This window comes from Alligator sinensis, unplaced genomic scaffold, assembly GCF_000455745.1.
Source record: "Alligator sinensis unplaced genomic scaffold, ASM45574v1 scaffold829_1, whole genome shotgun sequence".
In the NCBI taxonomy this organism is placed as follows: domain Eukaryota; kingdom Metazoa; phylum Chordata; order Crocodylia; family Alligatoridae; genus Alligator; species Alligator sinensis.
Window position 1 is genome coordinate 762,028 of NW_005842399.1, and position 25,270 is coordinate 787,297.

General features: G+C 40.4%; 1 protein-coding gene across 1 annotated transcript in view; it reads left to right on the forward strand.

Annotated features, from left to right (window-relative positions):
- AK8 (adenylate kinase 8) overlaps positions 1–25,270 on the forward strand; it is an 87,019-nt gene that overhangs the window by 40,034 nt on the left and 21,715 nt on the right. Inside the window, exon 11 of the mRNA XM_006029800.2 lies at positions 12,515–12,656. Coding sequence (XP_006029862.1) covers positions 12,515–12,656 — 142 coding nt within the window. The remainder of the gene's footprint in view (positions 1–12,514; positions 12,657–25,270) is intronic.

A 25,270-nucleotide genomic window follows, 5' to 3' on the forward strand; every position in this document is an offset into this window, starting at 1 on the left:
GAATAGCCCTATAAAGTCATCCAGTTTGCTTCCTAGTATATTTGAGACTGTTCCACTGTGGGTCTCCCTTGAATGCTTTATCCAGTTGTAAGATGACTTATACAATGGTGCTTCTGGCGGTTCCCCTGGGAATCTAATTTAAAACCTTGTGCTAACTCTGACAGGGTGCTTTCCCTCCATAGATGTTAGGGGCATTTTACAAAGAAGAGAAGTATTATTATCCCTCTTTTATACATGGGGAAACTGAGGTACAGAGACGTCAGATGATTTGTCCAGGGTCTCCCAGCAATCGTATGTCAAAGCTGGGAATGGAAGTCGTATCTCCTGGGTCCCAGTCCGATGTTCCGTCCACTAGGCAACCTGCCTCCCCAGAAGTCACGGGGCTCAGCCGTTTTTCTCTTGGGTTCAGTGCGAATGCTATCCGGCATCTTCAGGCTTCTAAGTGTTAGGGCTTCATCTTCAAGGCCCAGTCCAGATCCCCCCGATATACTCTTTATGCCAGGACTTGTGAGAGTTCCTCAGCAAACAGCCTGTGTCCCCCTTCCTTGGTTCCTATGCTGGAAGAATTCTCTTTGATCTAGGGCTGGGCCTTTTTGAACCTCTTTGCACTGCTCCAGCTTTTTTACCCAACATAAAGGAGTTGGAGTTTAGATGAGAATTTTTGTGCATTGCATGTTAAATCTGAAACCAGAATCATAAAAGTTTTGTGCTTCCTTCTCGAAAAGTTGGCGTTTAGCCGGATTGTATCAATTCCAGTGTTCTGGTACACAAGCTCAGGTCCTCTCCTTGTTGATAGAGATTCGTGAATAATTGGAATTAATCTTGGTGTTGCAGAGGGATGTTTTTTCTGTGATTTTTTTTTTTCTTTTACATGTACCCCACACCTCACCAGAGGACCCCAGTTTTTCATTCAGATAGTTCTATTATTCACCCCATAATCAAACTCAATCCATTTCTATTCTCTGCATTTTTCTGGCAGCCTTACTCTCCCAAAGTTCTGAACTCTTCCTTTATTTAACTCATCCATTTTGTGCATGGTGATTTATTTTGTTTAATGAGGCAGCATCGATATCCTTGAGTTCATGCGTTTTTAATTTCCCAGGCCACTACTCTACACAGTGCCCACTGGATACTTAAAAATGTATTTTCCTTGAGAAGTTTAGCAACCAAATTTTGCCTGTCATACCCATAGAGTCATCCTTTGGGTAACTCATCTGGAACGCATACGCTTTTTCTTAGGGGTTCTTTGATCTTTTTTTTTCATCAAGTTTTAAACATGAATTATTGCTTAATTTGCTTTGGACAGCAGACTGAAATAGTGGCTCAGCCCAGATTTCTGGTGGATAAATCCAATTAGTTTAAAATGCCATGCCCTCCTTTGGTTAGCAGAGTTACTGGGTGTCATTGCAATTGGTAATGTTACCATTCTCACCCTTTTTCTTGATACTTTTGGATCAGAGGTGTTTAAAGGCAAATTCTTGATATCTCAGTGCATTGGCATGTGCTAGAAAACCCACACCCAGCAACAGGAGCCCAGGCCTAAACTGATCCTTTCCATTTGATTCCCTTCTGAAGTGTCACAAAGTAGCCGTTCCACCACGGGCCCTTCCCCGTTTGGGATATGGTCGATGGATGCACAAGCACAGGGACCATTCATATACCCGCTGTTGACATGACAGTGACGTTATGCACGGCTGTCCCTCCCCAGGTTATTCTTCTTAGTAGAGCTAGATTGCATATGAAGTTGGTCTTGGTGAGAACACAGGCGCGCATTAATGCTGCTTTTGCAGTATATATGTTTACCATTTTTCAGATGCCTGTCAGGGTTTGATACCTCAGGAGGACATTAAAAACTGCAAAAAGGATATCTGTTTTTGTTTTTTTTTAATCTTGCTGTAGGCATTTGAGATGTTTGCTTTTTATTAATGAGAATAAAAGCAGTAACTTGCTGGGCAGTGTGGTCATTGCAAGACCCTCAGGGTTATCATTCAGATAAGAAGCAGACCCATGCGTCACTATATCCCTTTCAATGCTCTGCCGGTGTTTATTGAATAAATAGGATGGAGGAATCGCTGCCTATTCACACCCCTCTGTGCTAGACTGCAGGATCCTTAACCAAGAAAAATTAGAAAGAAGCATCAACAGTAAGCACCAAAATGTAAAAAAGCTAGATGCTGCTTCTCAGCTGGGAAAACTGCTATTAGTTTGGGTAATGGCTTTTCCACCAAAATGAAGATTCGGGAGGTAAATATAGCTGATTTGCGGAAGAAAGACAACATCCCACTGTTTCCAGCCTCTTCAAGATGAACACAAACAATCTGTGTTGGTTTTCCCCCCCCACCCTTCTTTTTTCTGTTCATAAAATAGTAATATCTGAAGTTGTCCCCAGTGGCATTCTGTATATGGGGGATAAAATCTGTGCGTTCCTAATTTCTCCCGTTTCTAATAAAATGTTAGTGCTACACAGATGTAGATTTATTTATTTATTTATTCTAAATCAGAATGATTTTAAAGGGGTGCGTTTGGTGTAGCCTCTGAAAGTTGGGGTCCCCAGTGACTGTGATCAGAGCCTTGCTGCAGCACTTGCTTTTTTTTTTTTTTTCACGTCAAATTAATATTCTCATCACTAAGTGTGAGCTAAAGATTTGACAATAGAGCAGCTTCCTCTTTTGTTAAAAACTTGCAAAGAGTTTCAGAGTTGAAAGGATAAGTAAATCTTTCTATCTGAGGAGGTAAGCTTAGTGTTATTTCTAGTTTTTAACAGCGCTGTGCTGGCGAGCTGCAAGCCGTCTGAACATTGTAGAGACCCTTTGGGAACTCCATTGGTTTTCAGCAAGTCTTTGCATGCAGTGTGTTTGTACTAGCTGAAGACAGCGCATGGCTCTCTAAATAATTTACAAGTTGATTAATAGACTCACATGGGTATAATTAGAAGAGGGAGAGACAGCAGCTACAGTAACGGGTACAGTGCTTGGGGGAACTAGAGACTTTATTTTTTTTAAAGAAACTTTCTAGGGTGCTGGGCGTTTGAAGATAAGTTGGGAAGAGCTCAGTGCCTCTTCTCTTTTGAAGTGGAAATAGGACAGTTTGAATCCGTCGAGTTTAATTTTTCACAAGCTTTAGGGGCCCTGCAGTGCAACTCCCTTTTTATTATTGAAAAAAACTCTCCATTTTCTTTCATTTTTCTCACACGCACGCACACACACACACACAGTCCAAACTGTAACTAATAAACAAATTGATTTTCTTTTTTTTATTAAAGTTATATTTACACCAATGCTATATGTTGTCTTGGACAATCTATACACACCTTTAGATATATACAGAGAGAGATACCAAAACATGAAGTGTAAAGTAATATAGATATTTATTAATACACCATACTTTAATTTATGCATTTTTAAGAAACCTTCACCTCTGTTTGACAATGCTTTTGAAGTAGCTCTGTTTTTCAAGTCAAACTTTTGACTTTTCCACTGGGACTGCTACAAAGATTTCTTTATGGAAAATAGGCAGGAGCCTTTTTTTTTTCCACTAGTAGAAAATTGGTGGTCAGAAGAACAAAATAAAATAAAATATATCTATTTTTTCCTTTTTAAATGCTAATGTTTTAATAAAGGGTGAGAGGCTATAGAGTAAAAAAGCCATATGTGGACTGTAGGTTGTTTGCTGCTTGCTGGACTTTAAGTCTTAATTTTTTCTGATGTGTTGAATCACTACAATGATAGGAAATTAGTGCCCCCTTTTCTTTTAATTTAAGATCATAGAATCTGTTGCGTGTCTTCCTTTATAACACTGACCTGCCAAAATTGACAGATACTATTACCAAATATTTAGATTGGAAATAGGGTGCAATGAGAATCACTCTACAAAGAAACAAAAAAAATCTGAAGACCATCATATTAAAGATGAAGGTCTCATCCAGACACCCAGGCCAGAGCAAACGGACATAATGTTCATGGTTATTTCAGACTATTCTAGAGAGGGTGTTTTCTAGAGCACATTGGAGGATTATGAATTAGTTAATGGGCCAGCTCCTCTTGAGGTTAGTGAGTGTTTTGCCATGGATTTTGATCCTACAGCTTTTATTTACCATTATTATCTGCACTACAGTTGCACATAATTGGTAGTCCTTACTCCTACGAGTAAAGGGTGCAAGATGGGATATGCAAATGTACGCGGATGCCCATTTCTCCTGTTGAAGTCAGTGGACCTAATCCTGCAGTGTGCTGAGTGCCCTATATCCTGATTGACTTCAGGGTAGTTGAGGATGTCCAGCACCTCCCAGGGTTGGGCCTTGTGTTTGTCAGGTGCTTTGTAGAGGCAAAGCACAGGGCAAATACCAAGTGTTAATGTTTTAACATACATTTTATTCCTTCTACTGACGATCATTATTGAAACGCTTACAAATGCCTTATTCCCTTTTCCACCACTGCCCCTGTTGCCTTGCTGAATATGCCAGTGGCTTGTGGGTATTCATTTGATGACTTGGTTTCTTGAATACATTTTATGAAGGCAGAATCAGGCCGTATTGTAAAACGGAATTGCTTTTAAAAGAGAGGTTTATGAAATACATTTACCTCTTATGTAACATTTTCCATTTGCAAAAACACTGCATTAACATGAATAAGCAGTTTAGTTATCCAGGTATTTTTAAACTGAGCCTGTTGAGCTTCCAAATGTATTGCCCCAATGACCATAACCTTTTTTTTTTTTAATTTTCCAAGGTTCAAAGTTAGAAGATTTTGTTTCCCCCAAGTATCTGCCTGCAGTCTTTCATTTCCTGCGTAGGATCACTGCCAGGCATGTTTTCACAGGTCAAATTTTTTCCCTTGGTCACAAACCCTAATGTGTTTCGTGGGGCCATACAGGTAGAAACAATAAAGGAAAAGAATTTGCACTTTAGCTGGAATTTTACTAACCATTCTAGGAATACTTCAGGAGCTGGAGCAACCAGTTTGTTCTCATAAGGTGAAAGCAAACAGGAGTAAAATATAGTATGAAAGCAAAAGACAAAAAAAATAGTACAAACCCTTGTCTCTTGTCTAAATATGGTATCTTGTTATCCCTAATCTTAGCATATAAAACTCCAAATACACATGAAGAGCAGATTCATGATGTAAATTTTTTTAAATTAGAAGTACAGCTTAGCAGAAGTAGCTTCCCATTTTGCAGATGGAAATGTTGAGGCAGACAGCCTGAGTAACTCCCTTCCGGCCGCAAAATAAGCCCGCTTAGATGAGAACATAGGCATTTGGCTCCTACCGTCAGACTCAGTTCACTAGATCATGTTGCAGTTCTGTGTTTGAGGGGGTCCCTCTGTAGCAGAATGTGGTACGGATGGAAAATTGCAATTGATTTAAGAGGGAAGTCAGATTGGTTTTTATGTGCCAGCTCCAGTAGCTGTGTTTTTCTTGCTACAATTGAAAATATCCCTAACAGATAAAGCAGTGCTGGGAGCTGTATTCCTAACAGTCTTTTAGATGTAAAGGTTACCATCACAGGTAATGGAGCAAACAAAGAGTCTTGACTCAGGCTTAGCAGCTAAGAAAAAGAATGATCAATACCATTCACTTTAAAATGTATTTAATTTATTTCTAGGTGTGCATTTTGTCATTGATTTAAAATCCTAGATATATTTTAAAAAATCTTTTAATTCCACCTTTAAATAATTTCTGTTTAAAAAATGAACAAAACCCCCCCAGTTCTTAAAATGTGCACCATATTATCTCTGTAAAATGTTCAGAATTGAAAAACTCCAAATTTGCTCCAAGTGAGATAAAGTGAGATTGTGGAATGGAATCGTGTCGTTGATTAGATTTTGTTTTACTGCAGGAAAATGATTATTCAAATTCTTACCAAAAAATCCCACATCATCATAACAAGGTATAGAGTGAGTGAATATGTGCTGAGAAAATAGTAGGTGGATGCCTTGTTGCTTATTTTTTAAATTGAATTATTTAATATTTGTATAGTGCCTCCAAAATGCTACATATATAGATTTTTTTTGGTTATTTATTATATTGTCTCTTTACCAACTCTATTAAAATGAACTGCAGAATAAATAAATAGCAATGCTTCTAGGATCACGGCGCTAGATGTAGCCACATCTCTACAGTTAACAAAAGACTGGGAAAAGGGCTCCTGAAAATATCCCTACCAGCCAATTAGCTAAAATTGCAAGCTATCAATAGGTAAATAATCATGTGAAACTCGATGGAGTGTGTACACCAACAAAAAGCCTATTATAGAGCTGGCCGTATTTCTTCTTTCAGCCTTCATCAGATGAGATTCTGGAGAAATGCATAATTGAGATTTCCACCCGGCGTTTTCTCCGTTTCATAATATTTTACCTTGCCTTTTTCTATCTCGCGGCTGGCGTGATCAGCTGCCTGGTGCAGGAATAATATTTCACCGGCAGGTGGCAGTAAATAATAAACAAACAACACGTCAGAGCCGCCTGTCTAATGCAGTCGCTGCTGGGTTTATTAGTATCATAGGCAGGTCCTATAGTAGTTCTGATTTTGGGTAATATCATTGAGGAGCATGTGAGAGCAACAAGCAGGGGAGGGGGCTCCTAACCATAAATGCAGCCGCAGTGTTAAGGAATTAATAAGCGCTCGGCTATCGCCCTACTGTGTTAGCTGCCCCTTGAAGTCCAAGCCTCAGTTTCCGCTGGAAAGCCTAATTTATATAACCCTCCTTCCTATATGCTGTGGCCTTGGACTGAATGCAGCTTTGGGAGTCATCTTCAAAGCTTTCTGAGTTTTCTAGAGTTGTACCTGAGTCCATACACGTACCCCAGGGGTTGAGACAGACTGTGTCTGAGCCTCTGAATGAATAAATTCACTTTCAAAGCAACAGAAGACTAGATGACTGCTGTTCACCGGCATCTGATGCCCTCCACCCCCCGTCAGTGCAGGGAATTGAACACGTGTCACTCACTTATATGTTCCCGCTCAGTGCTCCAGCGCAAAGTGAAAACTGCCCCAAAGCCCTGACCAATATCACTGCAAGGAGAATTTTTTTTCCTTCCGTTTTGTGCCGGCGACCAAAAATCATGCTTCTCTCCCGTAGTTATTACTGTTCACATTGAGCAGCCATTGCAATGGTACAGACTTGTATTTTTTTATGTGTTTCCCTAGGCATGTGATGAGAAAACCCTATCATTATCACAAACCCAGCTCACTGGCAAGATTGAATTAAGGTACCGGTCTGTCTGTGTTGCAACAGATCATTGTTTAAATCCCTCTTCAGCACATTAAAAAACAAATGAATATGGTCTCTAACAACCTTGAGTTCAGGAAGAAGACTGGCGGCTTCCCTGGAAGAATCAAATACAATTATCCAGTGTGGATAATCTGAATGCTCGTGGAACAGTAGGATTTTCATATCTCACACTTTGCTAAATTTAGGGTTGACAGGACAATCCAGGGAAGTAGCCTTTGGCAGTAGCTTATACTCAGGGCAAAATGTTAACTGTCAAGCCTTGAGATCAAGCCTCAGGCATCTGAATTAACAGGAAAAGACTTTAGACCTAGCTGAAAAATCTCTGTCTAAGAGGAGGATAAAGGCTAAGTGGACAGTATTATCAAAGGGACTTTAACCTTTTTGCAGCATAAAGCTGACAGGATCCAGACCTGCGAATGCATTTGTACTGTACTTGGAATCAAGGTTTTATAGGTTTAGAGGAGAGAGTCAGTATCCTTCAAGTCTACATTTTAAAGGAAAAATTACTGGGGAGGAATCATTTGAAATACGAGAGAGATTCAGCTTGGAGCATAAACATTTTGGCAGCTCTACAAAAGTATCCTTTGCTGATCCATAGTTTTGGATCATGCACAGGCTGGTGCTTTTCTCTGGGATCTGACTAGCAGGTTTATTTAATAAAGGTTATAGTGCCTGATAAATTAGTTGTACATGCATGCAGGGGGGAATAACATACGTAAACTCAGAAGTGTTTTTCCTCCCTCCTTGGTATGTACGCAAAGAGCTTTCCCACCTTGCTGCTCTTGAAAGAAACCTTTCAGTGCAATTTCATTGATGTGGCCTCTGGTGAGCCTCAGCGCCTCTGCTCTTACTTTTTTACTCCTGTACTTGCTTCCTTTAACAGACTGTAATAATGCCATTTTTTAAACCCATCGCTCTGCTGGTCTTATATTCCTCCTATAGATGTTTTAGAAGGGTTCCAGTTTATTGGCCACATTCCTGTGAGCTTCGTGAGTGGGGCTTGCAGGACAGTTTGGAGCTCTTGGAAAGTGTAGTAGATTCAAAGATGATTTCCCGTCAGTGCCCGCAGCCTGTTCTTAGCAGTCTGTACTTCGAGACTTCTGAAAAGTGCGCGTGGCGGTGTGCAGTAAGTATCCTGTGCTGTCTTCCTGGAGACAGACGTTCTCTGGTTGTTCACAGAAAAGGTGACAGCGTGAAAGTAGCAGCTCACACCCCTGTGCCTTCAGTGGGCTTCAGTCTTTAATTGGTTGGATCACTTCTTAGGTTAAGAGACCAGTTCCATCTGCCTGTCTAATTCGAGGAATTCAGCCATATAATTCAAGTGATGTGGTGGACATATGGCTCTGAGATAATGGACTCATGCTAAGTTATTAAGCATATAATGGCAGGAATGTACCATGGCTTTAAGAACATACTTCACCAGCAAAGCATCACAACATATTGCAGGTAGTGCTGTATATAAGATCTGTTGTTTAGGCGTAAGGATTTTCCAGTGGTTCTTACCATACGTACCACCATGTTGCTAAAGGTTATCCATCTATATTTTCATAGATTTCAAAGACATTCAGGCTGGAAGGGACCCCGGAGGGTCATCAAGTCCCAGGGGCAGGAAGTCAGCAAGGATCATAGGATCCCAGCAAGTTAAACATATTTTATTGAAGATAGGATGGATCTTCCTCTTCTCTTAAGGACTCGTTTAAATTCGGGATCTTTCACTTCTACACGGGGCTGTTCTGGAGGACTGGAGCTCAGGTCCACCACACATGCAGATTGTGAAGTCCCTTGTGTCCCTTGATGGCAGCTACTTAGCCCTCTCTAGCACGTTGGTAGCATTTTCGTTCTGCTGTGTTGTGGGCTATATGCTACTGGGTGAATTTCATCCCTGCTTCTTGATCTCACCACTCAGTAGAGATATGCTTCCATAATAGGAACATCCTTCTCAGCTAATAGTCTTCACAAATGGGAATTTCTAAAAGAATCTTATCTTTGGACTTCTTTAAAGATGAAAAACCTCTCTAGAGCCTCATTCACCCAACTTCCAGAGGCAGAGGTGGAAACTCACACAAGATGAGGTTGAAAAGGAATCGATTATTCAAGGCTCATGTGCTTCATAATCCTCCCAAAGCATGTAGATTGACTGCCTCATCAGAAGGGCTCTAAATTATACTTTGCTGCCTACCGTTCTGGGTCATGTGCATGAGGCCAGCAGAACCAGGGCTAGTTAGCTGGAGACTGTGCGCCACTCCAATTACTCATTATTAATTACCCTCACAATCGCCACAGAGTTCCACGTAAGCAAAAAGAAATTCCAGATCCCCCAGTTTTTCATTATTCTGTAACACAAGGAAGTAAGAGTAATACACATTTTTTTTTTCTTTTTTTTCCCCCTGGTCTGCCAGGGATGTTATGGTTTTAATGCAGCTCTTTTTAAATGTGACTATTTCTGTTAAGGGCGGTTGATGTACTTTGTAATGCAACTGAACAGCCTACAAGCTATCTTCCCCTATTGTGTAAAAGTGATAGGTATGTTTTCTAATCAGGTATAGAGCAGAGCTTGCTGTCTGACTTGTTTATGCTTCATTTCTTGCCATCAAGCTTAGTGAGATGCAAGAAGATGTGTAAACATATATATTGGGTGCGGATGCATGTATATACATCTATACACTACTGAATAAATAAAGTGCTTTGCCGCTGTCCATTTCTGTTGCTGTGATACAGATGCATTTCACTAAAATTAGTAGTATTTCTGGGAATACCGGAGAGATCCTACAGCGTTGTGGAGATGCCTGATGCATTGGACAGCAGTCAGCCTATTAACTGATGGATTGTTGATTCAGTCTACGGTCAAATTCCCCCCTACTCCCCTTTTCTTTTTCTTATTCTTGCTTCACTCTGGCTCAAAGAAACAGTTAGTGCAGCATGAAGAAGTCAGAGTCATCCCCTGCTCTGTCGCAAGCCCTGTGCTGGGGCAGAGTTAATTCCACAAGACTTTCTTCACGGTTTCCACTGAACCACTCCTTGGGGTTTGGGGTTCCTTCTTACCCCTAGCAAATTGGAAAGAACTTGGCACCTAAATTCAGAGGATCCCTTACAATCCACCCATCTCCGTTCCTTTTTAAAGTTGTGTTTAAAGGTTCCTGACAGTGTTTCAGAGTCACCGCTGATGTGAGTTCGGACTTCTGCGTCCGGAGATTATAATGATGGTTCCAACAGGAATCACTGCCAAAAGAAGTGCACCAAGGCAGGGTGAGAAGAGCTCCAGACAGAGATGCAGGAAACAGCAGCTAAGTTCCACTATTCTTTTTTTGGAAATGCTTCATTTTTTTCCCCAGGCTTTTTTTGCTTCTGTGCTAATCCATGAATCTAAGAGACAAAACAGAATTTGCTAAAAAGAGCATTGGGAGTCTCCTGCTATCCCTTGTGTGTCTGGCTGCAGCTCTGATCTTCATTGCCTCTATCTAATAAAATGGCTGCTTCCTGCTTCATTATTTCATAGTTAATTTTATATCTGGAGTTTGGCAGAACAACTTATTTTGACTTTGCCCTTTTACAGTGGATCAAGTGACTGGAAATGATTATATTCTATTACAGTTTCCTTTTAGCAGAAGCATTGTGGAGAACAGTATTATTCTTAACTTGCTTTTGTGTAATGTGAAGTGGGTACCCTCAATTAATGTCCTGATCAGTTTTCTAATTAATTCCCTATGGTTTTATTTCATTGTTGCTGGTACATTGAATCCTGAGAGCAATTCTGTAAACTGAGTGATTCCATTCTAAAAGGAGAAATGGTGAATTATATCGTAAAGGGTATAAGGTTTTGAGAAATGCAGAAATTTTGAGCTTAGGAAAAGGAGGCAGAAAAAGGATTAGACTATTGTTGTTTTAAAAACTGCTAAAAACACGAGATGCACTGTGCGCCTTGCAGTACTCAAGAACTAGCAGAACTATTGTACTGGTGACACCAACCCAACTGAAATACAGGTGTGCTCCTGTCAGCCTGCCCTAACATGAGTTATGGCATTACAGAGCTGAAGTATGGACTCTGGTGTGAGAACTTGTTGTATTGTTGTGTGCAAATGCTGTGGCAGGCTGAATCGTGGAACATCAATATTCCTTGGTTTGAATTTATGCGGCGATTTGTTATTCTTATTTGTTTCCTGTAGGGCCCATAATGTGCTAGCCATGCTGTACTAATACTAGAGGAGGGATGTACCTTGCTTCTTAAAAAGTTTTTTAAATGCTTGTTTTCAGTAATGCTTATTATCTATTTTCATGGTGCAACATGGGTATTTGCTTATAATCATAATACATCAGACCAGCCTTTAGAAGTTCAGCAGCTAACCTTGCTTAACTGCTAAATTATTTGTTTTTATGTGAAAGCAGGAATAAATAATGAAAGTTAAGCATCTTGATTCATAGATGTTAGGATTGGAAGGGACATGAGCAGATCATCGAGTCCAACCCCCTGATTGACGCATTTTAATTCACGACAGGTACAGAGAAAACCTGATCCAGCCCTCCTTTTTCCTGTATTTCATAACATACAGAATGGATATCTTGGTTCCAAAAAGCAGATGTGAATCTGTTCACTTGTTAATGTTACCCTCTTGCCATAACAGTGAACAGCAGTAGAGGAACTAGAACTCTTAACTGCAAGCTTGGGAAGACAGGAGTACAAAACCTTACAATTATTTCACATTTGGAAATGTAACTTTATAGGCATAGACATTTTATCTGTGTGTGTGTGCATGTGTGTGTATGCATTTATATATGTGTATGCATCAAAGCCTCAGGCCACTAAATACGCTAGGAAAACTTCCTGGATAGCCTGATCTGAAAGAACCAATACGATTTGCTAAGTTTAATTTGCTCAAATTGCTATTTTTCAAAAAGTGGGTATTTAGCTCAGGAAAACTCATTGTTTCTTTGCTTCTTTATGATTGTGTTGCACAATGTAGGACTACAGAACAGTGTGAAAACATGGATAGACCTAGATGTAGCTATATGATTTTGAGAAAAAAATCACTTTTCACACACTGTCAGCTATTTATTATCAGTTATATTGCACAAGTCTGAGTGTCCTCAATTAATTGGGGTCTCACTGTGTAGCTGCACACACTGACTACTCCTAGAAGCTTATAGCTTTCAACTGTTACCGATAATACCTGTTTATATTAAAGTTCACATCATAGTCTAAGCAAAAGTAGTGCTGTGCTATGTGCTTCGTGGTGGAGATTCAGCATATGAAATAAGTGCTTTTTTTTTTTTTTTAAATCCTCTCCAGTCCCAGATAACATTGTTCTAAAGATACTGGCAGATCGTCTAAACAGACTAGACTGCATGACCAGCGGTTGGGTGCTGCACGGTTTCCCAAGAGACCTAGATCAGGCAGAGCAGCTGGAAAGAATAAGAATGATTCCAAACAGGTAAGACTTTTTCACAAAATGTGTGGTAACCATGTTATTCATTTATAGCAAGCAAGAATAATGTCAGACACTTGCTTCTGCTAACTTGGGGAGTTTGTGTTATCAGCTATAAAATATAAAAAATAATGCTTCCTTGCAGAAGCAGAGCATGCTATTCCTTTCATCCACTTCTTCTGGGCTCCTGGAAAAGCCAGCATTTCTATGGCTAAACTGTTGTCCCTTTGGGTGATCCTCTTTTAATTTGTCAGGATCAGGCCAGGAACTTAAGGGTAAGATTTGAAAACCTCTCAGTACTGGCCTGACTCGGGTTGTACTGACATCCTCAGGACTTTTACCAGTGACTTCAGTGGGTGCAAAGTTAGGCCAGCACTAAGCATTTCAGAAAATCCCACTTTACATAAAGAAGCTCTGAGAAGTCTTGTACTTAGAAGTAGGTGTGTCATTGTGACTATGCAAGCTTTAAACCACAAACTAGTTTATGCTAGTTGTGAGAGACCTGGTCTAGGAGTCTAGCAATGGGTTATCACAATGTCAGGTGCTTGAACCCTCCTTGTAGGATGATTATAGGGGAGTCACAGTGACAGATAACATCCTATTAACTCTAACCAGGGATGTAGGAGTCGGAGTCTTTCTCCCAGAAAGAAAGGAAGAGAAATAGGGGCTAGAATAGAGAGATCTTGCAGAGAAACAATAAAAACAGCCAAGCTTTGGAGAGAAAGCTGTGGTTGATGTTTGCCTTAGGGTTGCGTATGTGAGTTACCATTAATGCACTGGATTATATCCAGTGTGTATGGGTCGTTTACAGCAGGGTGGGAAATACGCTCATTTACACTGGTGTTGGTGTGCTCTCATAGAAAAGGTTTACTATCACTAAGACCTCACCACGAGTTCAGTTTCTTTTCTGTCTCGCATCAAATACTTAAAGACAGTACAAGACTTGTTTATTATTTTAGCTTATTAAAAGTGTGTTCAGGATTGAAGTATTAGGGAAACAAATCTTAGGAGACAGATTACTCAACCATTTTAACAGGACTGTTATGACGTCATGAGACTATACTGTATGCCGCCATTCAGGCGTGAAAAGTATTCAGATGACCCAACCTGGGGTAGATGGGTTACTTTGGTCTGCCTAAACCAACCAGTTTCTCTTGCATTGAAGATGCTTGTGTGGACAGCCAAAGGTAAGTAAGCAGGGTGATGCTGGCAGGTCCATGGACAGGGAGCTGGTGAGTCCAGGGGGGGTGCCCAGTTTTGGGGAGATTTATGGGGCTGTGATTGGACTTCCCAGCCCTGGGGCTATGCTGTTGGTTCCTTGCAGGTGTTTGTTTGGCCAGGTTAACTCATTTTACATAGGGTTAATCCAGGCTGAGTTAAAGTTAATTCACCTCTAAAATGAACTAACTTTAGATTGGGCACACCATTTTTAGCCCTGTGATTTCAGCCTCATGAGTGCTTGCATGTTTAGCCACTTAGATCACCCTAAGCTTGATGAGGGCGATCTAAATGCAATGCTTGTACGTGCCCTCTGTGTCTGGTCTGCAGAGGACACAGGCCGGGGCTTTTGGTTCTTTGGTGTAACCTGCAGAGACTCCTGCTTTCATCTCTAGAGGTCCCCCATTCATCCTCGTGTGTTGATCAAGCCAATGGCTATCATAAGTGCCGACATTAGAAATTCTTGATTCCTATAGTTGCAGGAAGGCTTCCCCTCCACCCCCAGAGTAACACTGAAAAAGGAAATTCTAACATACAGATATTTAAAACAACACTCAACTGCCCACATTTTTCCTCCCTAAACTGCTTTTCCTTGTGACTTGTACCCAAGGAGACAGTAGGAAGAGTAAAGGTAGGATTTTGCTGGAGTGAGACAGAAAGAGGGGGAATTGTGGATATGAAAGGGTAGGGAGCTAGCAGGCATGGCAAGTGCAGCTTAAAAGGAGACTATGCAAAAACAAAGGCCTTTGGTATAAAAAGATAATTTAAAAGAAATGTTTTAAAATGTGAAATAATTTCCTGAGAGACTTCAGATAGAGAGAGAAAGAGGCTGAAACATGTTAGATGAGCTTCCCAGGAGATACCTTCAAATACAATTAAAAAATTAAGGATCTGAGTGTGTAAAAACATGCAGGAGTAAATGAATCCAGTGGGAGTACTCACATGTGTGCATGTGTGCAGGGTCAAAGCCTAATAGTGCTCGTAAAGTGACTGGTTTATAATATCTCTGCGGTGAAAATCCTGTGCTCACCCATGCACTACGTTTCCATTGACTTCAATAGGAGCTGCACATGCGTATCCGAGTGCAGAATTTGGCCCTGACTATTTTACACCAGGGCTGAAGTAAAGAGCAAAAAATAGACCTCATGCTAACCTGATTGATTTTGGAGCTGATTCCTTCTATGAAACTGAAGTATCAGATATATACAAAAAGAGAGGGAGATTATAAACAAAAGGACGTAGAACAGCACAGGCTAGCAAGGCAGTAATTCAGCTCCAGTTCTGATGCTAGTTATAAAACACTATCTGCGGTGGTAGTGTTTTTGACATCAGGAGAAAATTCTGATAGAATTATAGCCTTGAAATCAATGTGGGAATAGCATGCAGAAATCTATAAATCAGACACAAAACAATCTACAAAGTCTCATTTTTAGGAGGGCTCTGTTGATGAAATTAGATTAAAATAAATTTACATATATATCAAGTTTATTATTAAAATCTAGTCACATCCGTAAACAAAATTATTTCTGAAAGTGTACATTATACTGTGTTTTGAACTCAAAGTAGACCTCTTTGGCTGATCAGAACACAGAGTTATTGTCTGGTTGTCAAGTCATAAATCTGTTCTTTAGAGCTAATAAATGGTTAGTGTTCAAATACTATGTTTTATCTGACTCCCACCTCATAAACCTAGTGCACATAATACTAAATTATATAGCATTGAGCAGGATCAGTCTCCTGACTCTTCCATCTTATGAAAAAAGAAACAAACCTAGTAATTGATGGTAGAAAAGAAGGAAAATAAAGTTATTTGAAAACAAAACAAAATAGGCTATAAAGTTTGTTAAAACATAATAATAAAAAAATCCCTCTCATACAGCATCAACCACTGCATCCAAAGAACTGCCCTAGAACAAAGAGAAAAATAATTCATTTCACACGGAAAATGTAAGGTATTAGATTTTTTTTTTTTTTAATTAGTATTTGCAGGAGAGCAAGGCTAGTCTACAGACTGGAGCAGGAAAGCCTGGATTGTATCAGACACGAATGTCCTCCTGTGCCACTAGTCTTCTGTGCTCTGAGAAGACATGTATTGCCTTCTACAGTCTTCCTTATGATGCAGTAACTGCGTAAGTGGACAGGATCTTAATCGTGTTGAACTGTGGCAGCCTTTAGGGCAAATAAGAAGCTGAATCTATTAGTGGTCTCTCGGCTACCTAGTAAAAGAAAACTGTTAACCACTTAGTGCCGGTAGTAACAGGAGTCCAAATGCAATTTGATCTTAGCTTCAGAAGCCCTGGACAGTGGCTGCTAAGGGTTTAATTCAGTCTTTTATCAAAACAGGTGTAATATGTTGTTTTAACTGTTTCTGCTGTTCATACTTAGCAATAACAGGAAGTAGATTATACAGCTCTGAATGTTTCTGATATATAGTTAAGCCTCTCTTTAAAAAAACTTGCATTATCTTGTTTATCCACTTCCACCCTCTGTCTGCAGTAAGCTGGAGTAGGCCTGGGCAAATTGTTCTCCAACCACCTGGAAAAAACCCAGAAGCCAAATCAAGTATCAAACTTGGATTTTTCTGTAAAAGTAAGAATTGTGTGAGACAGAGTTACAGCTCTCTGCCATACTTACAACTCAAATAAAGTTCACCAGCAACAATCTACTCTATTATATATCTCCTGCCACTAGCTTTGTCTCCCACAGCTTGTCTCAGCCAATGCTAAACAAAATGACAGTGACCACGCTCGCATCAATTAGGGGTACAGGACCACATTCCTCTGCAAACTGACTGAACTGGCCCAGGCGTGCTAAAGAATAGAACTTGCCGTTACACGGAAGAAACATCGAGAAATCAGTTGTTTCATTAATATTGTATATTGAATGAGTGTATACGGACTTACAAAGAGCGTATAAGTAGCCTGACCTTTAACTCAAGCCCTGCACTATAAAGTTTTTTTTTTCAATGCCCTCCCCTGAAACTAGCAGAACAACTATTCCTGACCTCTGTTTTCTACTAAGTGAAACTTTTCTCGATCATTTCTTTTCAAGCTCTAAGTTTCATGACTTAAATAAGTCCAGAACAGGTTGGGGTTTTTTTTATTTGGGTATAATCCATAAAGCCCTTTTAGTTATTTGAGCAAAAGGAAACATGTTTCCCTCATTTAAATTCAGACTCTATTTATGCTTTGATAATTAAACACAACACCTGCTAAAATCCACGTTGGCACATTTGCATCCCTCATTGGAGATTTTGCTTCAGAAAGTGTTTCAAACGATGGCTCGGCCTTCATTTCTGCTGTGGGTATTGCTGGAGCCATGACTGCCAAGAGAGCAGAAGGGTTCAGGGAATCATATGGGCCTTGCACACCTGAGCTACATCCTGCTCCTTGCCAGACTTTTGCTGGCCTCTTGCTTTTTGCCGGACACCTGGGAAAATGGAAGTTTGATCATGTTTACTTGCAGAACCTTTCTAGTGGACTTTTCTACCATAGGTGGCCCTGTGGCCTGGGTTTTGTTGGCAGTTTTGCTGATAAACCTCAAAACGTGTTTGCCTGGATGTAATTTCTCACTGATGCCTTCAGCGCCATGGTCATTTGATGCAATGTACAGATTGGTCCTTTTTCTAGCCCTCTACCTTCTATTTGTCTCTGAGGTGTGTTCTCGTGAGCAAAAGGAAGGATCAGATCAGGATGGCTTGTGTGTCTGTCTTACTGGAGGATTCACATGGGACAACAGATCTTCCTGAGAGCCTGAAGAACCTTTCAGGTGTAATCTAGAAGCGTGGAATTAGATTCATGTCCTTAAAATGCTGAACCATCAATTGCAGCAAGGAGCAAATCGATCTAATGTATCTCCAGAGTTAGGGCAAAAGGGGTTGGTTGTTATCTTTCCAATACCTCTATTTTAAAAGGTCCCCAGAAGATTCAGATATTCTTGTAAAAACATGGCACCAGTGTATTCCCAGTCAGCAAAAAGGAAGGCAGCTTGACATGATGACCTGAGCAGCCTTTATCAAAGGATAGTTACATGGCAGATCAAAGGAATCCTATCATTATGAGCTGGTCGGAGTCATTATTACTATTCTTGACTGTACAATAGTGCCTGGGAATCCCAGTCAAAGATCAGAGCCCCAGTGTGCTAGATCAGTAACAAAGCCCCTGCCCCAATCTACATGGCAGATAAGACACAACAGACAGATGGACAGAGTGAGTTGGGAAGATAAGCTAACAACAAAACACATCAAGGTTGATATGATACTTCAAATTCCCAGTCCTCCAATCCCAAAGTTTTTCTTTACCAATGTAGAAAATGCTTTGAAGATGATGCCAGAGCATTTGTACCGGAGAAACTAGAGCTTCTTGATCAGACTTCAGAAGGACATGGTTTCATCCTCAGTTTATGTCACTTCCTTTTTGTCGAACATTTTTAAAACTTCCTTTTTATCTCATTAGTAATAGCTTGTATGCAAATAATTTAGAGCAAGAATAATGTTGTTCCTAAGACAGAATCTGCGAATACATTCAAAACAGAAGGGAAAAATTAGAATGCAAAAAAGGATTTTCTTTTTGCCATTTGGTCTTTACATGAAGCTTTCATATTTCTGCAGCTGATCCCAATGTGGATTAGGGATAATAAACAGCCTATTAATGGAGGCCTGAACTAGGAAATGGAGTTTGAATCAGCAGCAAAATTCAATGGCTGGCGAAGGTTAATAACTCCATTACTACCAGCTCTATTCTTTAGCCGTTTGAAGAGCTAGGTGTTAGCCTTATCTTACTCCTCATTAATTGAGCTAATAGAACCCTGGTGACCCTACCATGCTGCCATTATCTGAGAGTTTACCAGACATGGACTAGAATACTTATCACTGAATATGTATTCCACAGACTTCTTTTCTTTATCAGAAGAAATATTTTTGTTAAAAGATCAGCTAACTTCACATTCTCTTTATTGCCATTTCCTTGCTGCCCTCTGTAACCGAGATAGATAAGGAAATGAAGGCAAATGACTTAATTAAAATCCTGTCAAAGAACTAGGTAAGTCCCCAAATAGATGTATCAATAAACCATATAATGACTGAATTATTCTGGCATGAAAAATCTTGCAGGGACATTTTTTAAACTTGGGTCTAATTTAAATGGTGTATTATATGCATTTTATAATAGGCATGCTTTATAACTGGCAGTATACAAAAGTCTGACGAGCAGTGGAGAGTAAACATTATAATGAGCTCTTCCTCCTTTCCCCTCATTTTCACAAAAAAATTCAGGAAGACAATTTGGTGATCAAGATATTTAAACCAGCATAATCATTTTCACCAAAACCAGGCAGAGAGAGAAGGAGATGGGGAGCAGGCAGCTTTACAAACACAGTCCATATAACATGCGAAGTCCAAATACCTCTTTTCCCCTGGGGCTTGGGTTTAGCAGTAACGGAAAATGGCAGTACGATAAAATAAGATCAGCTCTAACCTTCTCCCCATGTTTGGTTGCTTTCACACTCTCTGTCCACTCTTTCTAGAAGACAGGGAGAATAGGTCACCTGCCTTGCTGACTCAGTAGGACTCATTTAAATCCATCGGGATCAACACTTGCTGATCAGATGTTTCAGGCAGGCACATCCTGCCCGTTGTATAGAACATATGTATAGGTAACGTATGTATACAGAAATATATATGCAGTACATTGCTGTATCATCAAAGAACCATCCCCCTTGTGTTAACAGTCAGTTCAATGGCATACTTTGTGGCCTATTTAATTGCACCCCGACTCCTGTGTCCTACCCCCAACTGGTAGAAGCAGCTTCTTGCTCTTGCAAGAGGTTGAAATTCTGTGGCCTGGCGGACAAGGGAAATCTTTTTTATTTCCCCTTCTTGCACCCTTACTTCCGTCAAGCTTGTGGATCTTAGCAAGAAACAGCAGTAAGCAGAAAGGATGGATCGGCTCTGTCTGCCAGTGTCACACGTCCCCAGAAGCAGTGAGGAACAGGGATCTTTTAATAAAGTAGAGACTTCTGTATTTAATATGTCCAGACCTCTAAACCTGACAAGCCCCATCTTAGTTTCCACAGGGGAGTCATTCTCCCTCCTCCTCCATTTCTCATCTAGCCTTCTCTCTTCCCAGCCCACATTGGGAATGGACTCCCCTCCTCCAGAGTCTCTCATGAGAATAAAACAGCAGGGAAAAAGAGATAAAGGCAAGGGTAAAGAGCTGATCAGAAGGGGAAATCTTTCTTTCACCTTGGAAGGTAGAGTCTCCTGCTTCTCTCTTAATTCCTCCAAGGACAATGAGTGGGGCCCTGAGGAGAGAGGCTTTTTGAGTCGAATCATTTGGACAAGTTTATTTCTGAGATCACCAAGGTGCTTGAGAGTGAGAAGACAGACACGTCACCTGATTCGCCCAAGAGAGGCCTGCTCTAAATTAAAGAGTATGGACAACCAACCTGTTCCAAGCCCTGAATCGTTAGAAGAGGATGTAGATGCTGAATGGAGCTAAAGGGATCCACAAGGCCGGAACAGGGATTTGCACTCCTGGAGTCATAGCAAGATACTTCAACCACCCTGCTCGTGTTCCCTTTCCATTACCTACCTGTTCTGCTAAGTTGGTTGTCATCCATGCAGAATGCAGCTGGAGTTTCACTGGGAAGTATAAATACTTCTGAATCAGGGATTTTTAATCACTTGAAACAAGAATTCCTTTACCCCTCCTTGGCATTTAACTTCCTTGGGAGTCAGACCCTAAACTCGCCTTAACAGTTTGACACTCCTCTGTGCAGCCATTCTTCTAAGGTTGGGAAAGTATAGACATGTCCCTTGATAGGAATCTGTATCTGTGATGAGAATCAACATAAATTAGCTTCAGATTGCCTACACTGTTCCCACACATGTCTAGGGAAATGGGCTGCCCTAGAAATGAAGAATAGAGATTGTCTGAAAGACGCACCCGACTCACCTTTGATTCTGGTTCACGGTGACAAACACATGGTGATAATATCCCACACAAATCAACAAGGGGGCTCAGAGCACTTATCTAAGAGCAAAGACACTAGGCACCTTACACCGGCCAGACGGATATCAGATGTTTGTCTCAAACACCCTAGAGTTTAATAGCTGACCCAATGTGGTTGTCTCTGCATAAAAACTCAAAAAAATAATTAATTTGCCTTAGGCAACAAAATGTTACTCTCTGTCTTGGTTGTGGTGGGAAATTATGAGCTGAACTGGTGCTGCACTGTGTTAATCCTCTTGGGACTGGTCCGCCAAGGCTCCAAATGCTTCAGGTGAAGTTGATCGAAGTTTTATTTCCGTAAGAACTCTGCAGTGGAGCCCACAGTGAAAAAGTGTAGTAGAGAAAGGAAAGATATTCCATTATTTTCCAGCATATTGACTGTTGACATTTTATCATTTATTTCCAGTGTTTGTGCTAGAAAAAGCCTGGTGAATATTATTCTGAGTAAATGTGGAAAGGTCATTCTTACTTCTCCGTGGGTTAAAACTTAGTTTATGAAAGTCTGTTACTACGTTTGCTGTCTGCCTTGGAGAGCGCAGGGGCAATTACTTTTGAAGCAACTACATCAGAAATGTACATTACCTTTGAACTCTCTGGTTACCAGCTTCCAGGAACTTTGGGAATAAAAACTTAAAGCTGGCTCCTGCCCGCCGTTTTCATATTGAAAGTTTTGTTTGGAATCAAGGGGGACTGCTTCTGGGGTAAGGTGTTATTCGGTCTTTGTATGGCTGGCAGAACGTGACCCATAGTGAAATCCAGAGATAGAAGAGGGACTGCGCTGCTTTTACCTAGGACCATGAAACCCGTTCTGCGCTGAAGACTTGGAAAGACACGTGGCAAATATAACATGGATGGGATGATTATAACTGTCAGGTGAATGCTGCACATTGAATGAGAGTAGTTGGTCATTGCCCTAAGGATCAGCTGGCTAACCCTGCACTGGAGTACCCTTGTGCCCCAGCCAGCCCATCCGCTGCCCGATGCTGCCATCCAGAGCCTGGGGTTGACCCCAGGGCCCCCCTGCCAGCTGGAGCTGTTCTGCCGCAGCTCAAACAGCTGTCTCAGGCGCACGTGAAAATGCTACACCTGGGAGCAGTTGATTCCTGCACAAACTGCACTGGAGTTTCCTGCTACTTGCTAACTGCATGTGTAGATGCACGCACAGGTTCTGACTCTGCTGCTCTGTATCTCATGCTATCATGTACACATGGAAACCACCACCATCCTAATCTGGTGCCATTGTAGACCTACTTCCATAGGGTGGTTTAGGATATCTTTTGAAGCGGGTTTCTTTTGGTTCCAGATTGAACTCCTATTGTGCTTATTTTCCTACAACTACTTATTTCCCAGGAGCTTACAAGCTATTTAAAAGCAACGTCGCACATTGCACATAGTCAAAATTAACATGATAAAATTGCTTTTGGACTCTTTTGGAATCAAAATAGCTATTTTTCCTAATATGAACTCCAACAAATGTTCTACTGGTGGCCACTAAATCAGCGATTCTGAGAAATCTCACTAAAACATGTTCTTGTGGTATGTCAAGCTAACCTTCAGCAGAGAGCAGACTACAGAATAGTTGGTATTTGATTTGACTATCAGTGGGTAAATGTCATCAATTTTAGTAAATATAAGACTGGACAGTTAAATTTAAATAATTTCCCAGCTAAAGATTAAAAAAAAAAAAGAGTTCATGCTAGTGTAATTACACTGAAGTCAGTGGATTCGCACTGGACATGAATTTGGCCCCCAAGTTTTAAAACACAGAGCTGAAATATAGAAATCATGTTTTTCCTCAACCATACAACACTTTGAGATTCCTCGTATTTCCCTTCAGTTACCCATATTCCTTAGTCTATATAAGATAAAGCACTGGATTGGTGAAGTTAAATTGCAGGTGTTTAAGAATCGGCAGATATCATACTCCTGTCTATTCCCATTCAAAATACAAAGTGTTCAGCAAAATTCTGTATCCAATTATGACATTTAGCTTCCACAAATGAGATTGCCTCACCGTAAGTGGAATCCAATTTTGCCTTTAGTTTTTATATCTTCATATAAAAGAGAGAGAAAAAATTTACTGCCCAGCTTTTTTTGCTGTAAACTTTACTGGAAGTCCAATTTTAGGAATATCTAAAAGCAGGATGTTTTGAGTTCCTCTGAACGCCATTAAAAAGTGTTATTTATTTTTGGAAAAAATATAACTACATTCCTGAATTGCATCCTATTCACTGGTTACTAAAGAATTAGTTATCCCAATTCTTCAAACTTTACTTGCACTGAGTAGCTGTTACTCGGGTAGACAGGCCAATCCCAGCTAATGGGATTATTTGCGTTAGGATTGCAGAATTGAGTCCTTAAACATAAACAACACACAATATCGCACCAAATCCAGTTCGGAGGTCTCTCTTTTGCTCCCTGTTTCCATGCATTTGCATTAAAAACGTATGGTGTTATATTGATCCAGCTTTCAAACTGTCCCTTGTACAGGCCCCTTCTGTTAACTTTCTCTGGTGACCACATTATTGCAGTGTTAAGTGTACGTGAGCTCCGTCGTTAAGCAGAACGGTATTATAAATTACTGCCTCGCGGAGAATTTCTGCAGTAGCTCCTATGTTTCTCATAGTGCTATCCTTCCCCCACCCCTACCTGACCTTGCTATAGATCTCAACTGTTGTTTTACCTTGTTGATGTTTTGTCTATATTTGCTTTAACCAGATGCCCCTCTTTGCATGCAGCACTGGGACTTGTCCCCTCTCTCCTATCAACAATAATTAGCCTTGTAAGACTAATGGAAGAAATCGTGTCTAATTACCCTGTTGAAGGCCCAATTATGTTATTAACATTCGTGGGCTATAAGCTAATGATGAGGAGAGCCTCTCATTTGCATAGCATTAAGTTAATTGAGCTGGAAGCTATGGGGCGGATAGTGGTGATGATAGCAGGATTCTGTTACAGAATGGATAATGATGACCAGAGCGGGACGATTCACCTGACAGTTTTATTAATTAACGGCTATCTGATTACCTAGAAGGGATGGCAAGTGGCAGCCCTCCTGAAAGGACTTGTGTGTTGCAGCTTCTTCTTTTTTTTTCCCCCCTAAATGAAAGATGCTATATCATCACTAATATTCTGGTGTAATTTATGGTAATGACCGAGCAAGCCCTTTCCTGGAAGCCTGCACAAAAGCCTCAGCAGAAGTGGCTAATGAAATTCTAATACTTCTGCACATACTTTATTCTCACAATAATCCACAAACAAATACAAAGCTTGTGAATTTGATTGACTGTATGAACAGTACATGTAATAGATACTGATTTCTTACGTGTCCTAGAAATTTTGCCTTTATAATGACTGCAGGATTGGGCTCTGTAAAAATATTTCCTTGATGTTTGTTTTCGAGCAAGAGTTATTGGGGTTTAATTACTGTAAACTTGAGGTTTTGCAGATTCATGCTGTGTATAAAATGGGAGTGGAGATTGATGATCTTACTATAAGTTCAGTGATAAACAGTTTCACAGTGGTGCTGGATGTTTTAAAACGGGTGGATGCTCTCTATTAGAACACTTTTCAGGATGAAAATGTACCCTTGTCTTTTCCACTTGATTTCAAATACTTTCCAGTTTACTCCAAACACAATAATATTAATAGACTAGAAGGAACCATTGAGCATTGAGTATGATCTCCTGTGATATAGATCGTGGGACTTCCCTGAATTAACTCTTCTTTGCCCTATAGCATCTCTTAGAAAAGCATTCACTCTTGATTTAAAAGTTGCTGGTGACGGAGAATCCATCACAACCCTTTGTAAATTGTTGTGACAGGTAATTGCCCTCACAATTAAAAACATGCATCTTGGGTTTAGTCAGAGTTCATCTAATTGCAACTTCCAGCCAGTAAATCTAATGATATCTTTACTACTAAACTGACAACCCCATTAAATCATGTGTCAGAGGTGCACGGTGCATTTGGAACCAAACTCTGACCAGAAAAGTCCAAGAGGAGCCTGAAGATTTTAAACTTTAAGCCCTTAATCAAGTGACGATTTGAGACAAATGAGAAAGGATGTGAAGGCTTGATGATTTGTATCCCAGCAATAATAGAATGAGTCAAAGCCGGGGTCAAAATCCCTTTCCCATCATTTTCTAGAGGAGAGCCTCTTGAATGTCCCTAAATGCTTCTTGGATTCTGGTTATGAGATTTGTGTTTGTTTGGTTCAAAGCAAAACAAGGGTCAGGGCTTGCCCTAATATTACAATTAAAAGCCTGGATAACCAAAGATGAAACAAATGATCTTGGAGTGGAGCTCTTAGCAATGGCTAACAGACTGATCTGTTTGCCAGTGGTTGTAACTAGCAGCTGCAAGCCCAGAATAAAGGATCCAACTGTTAAG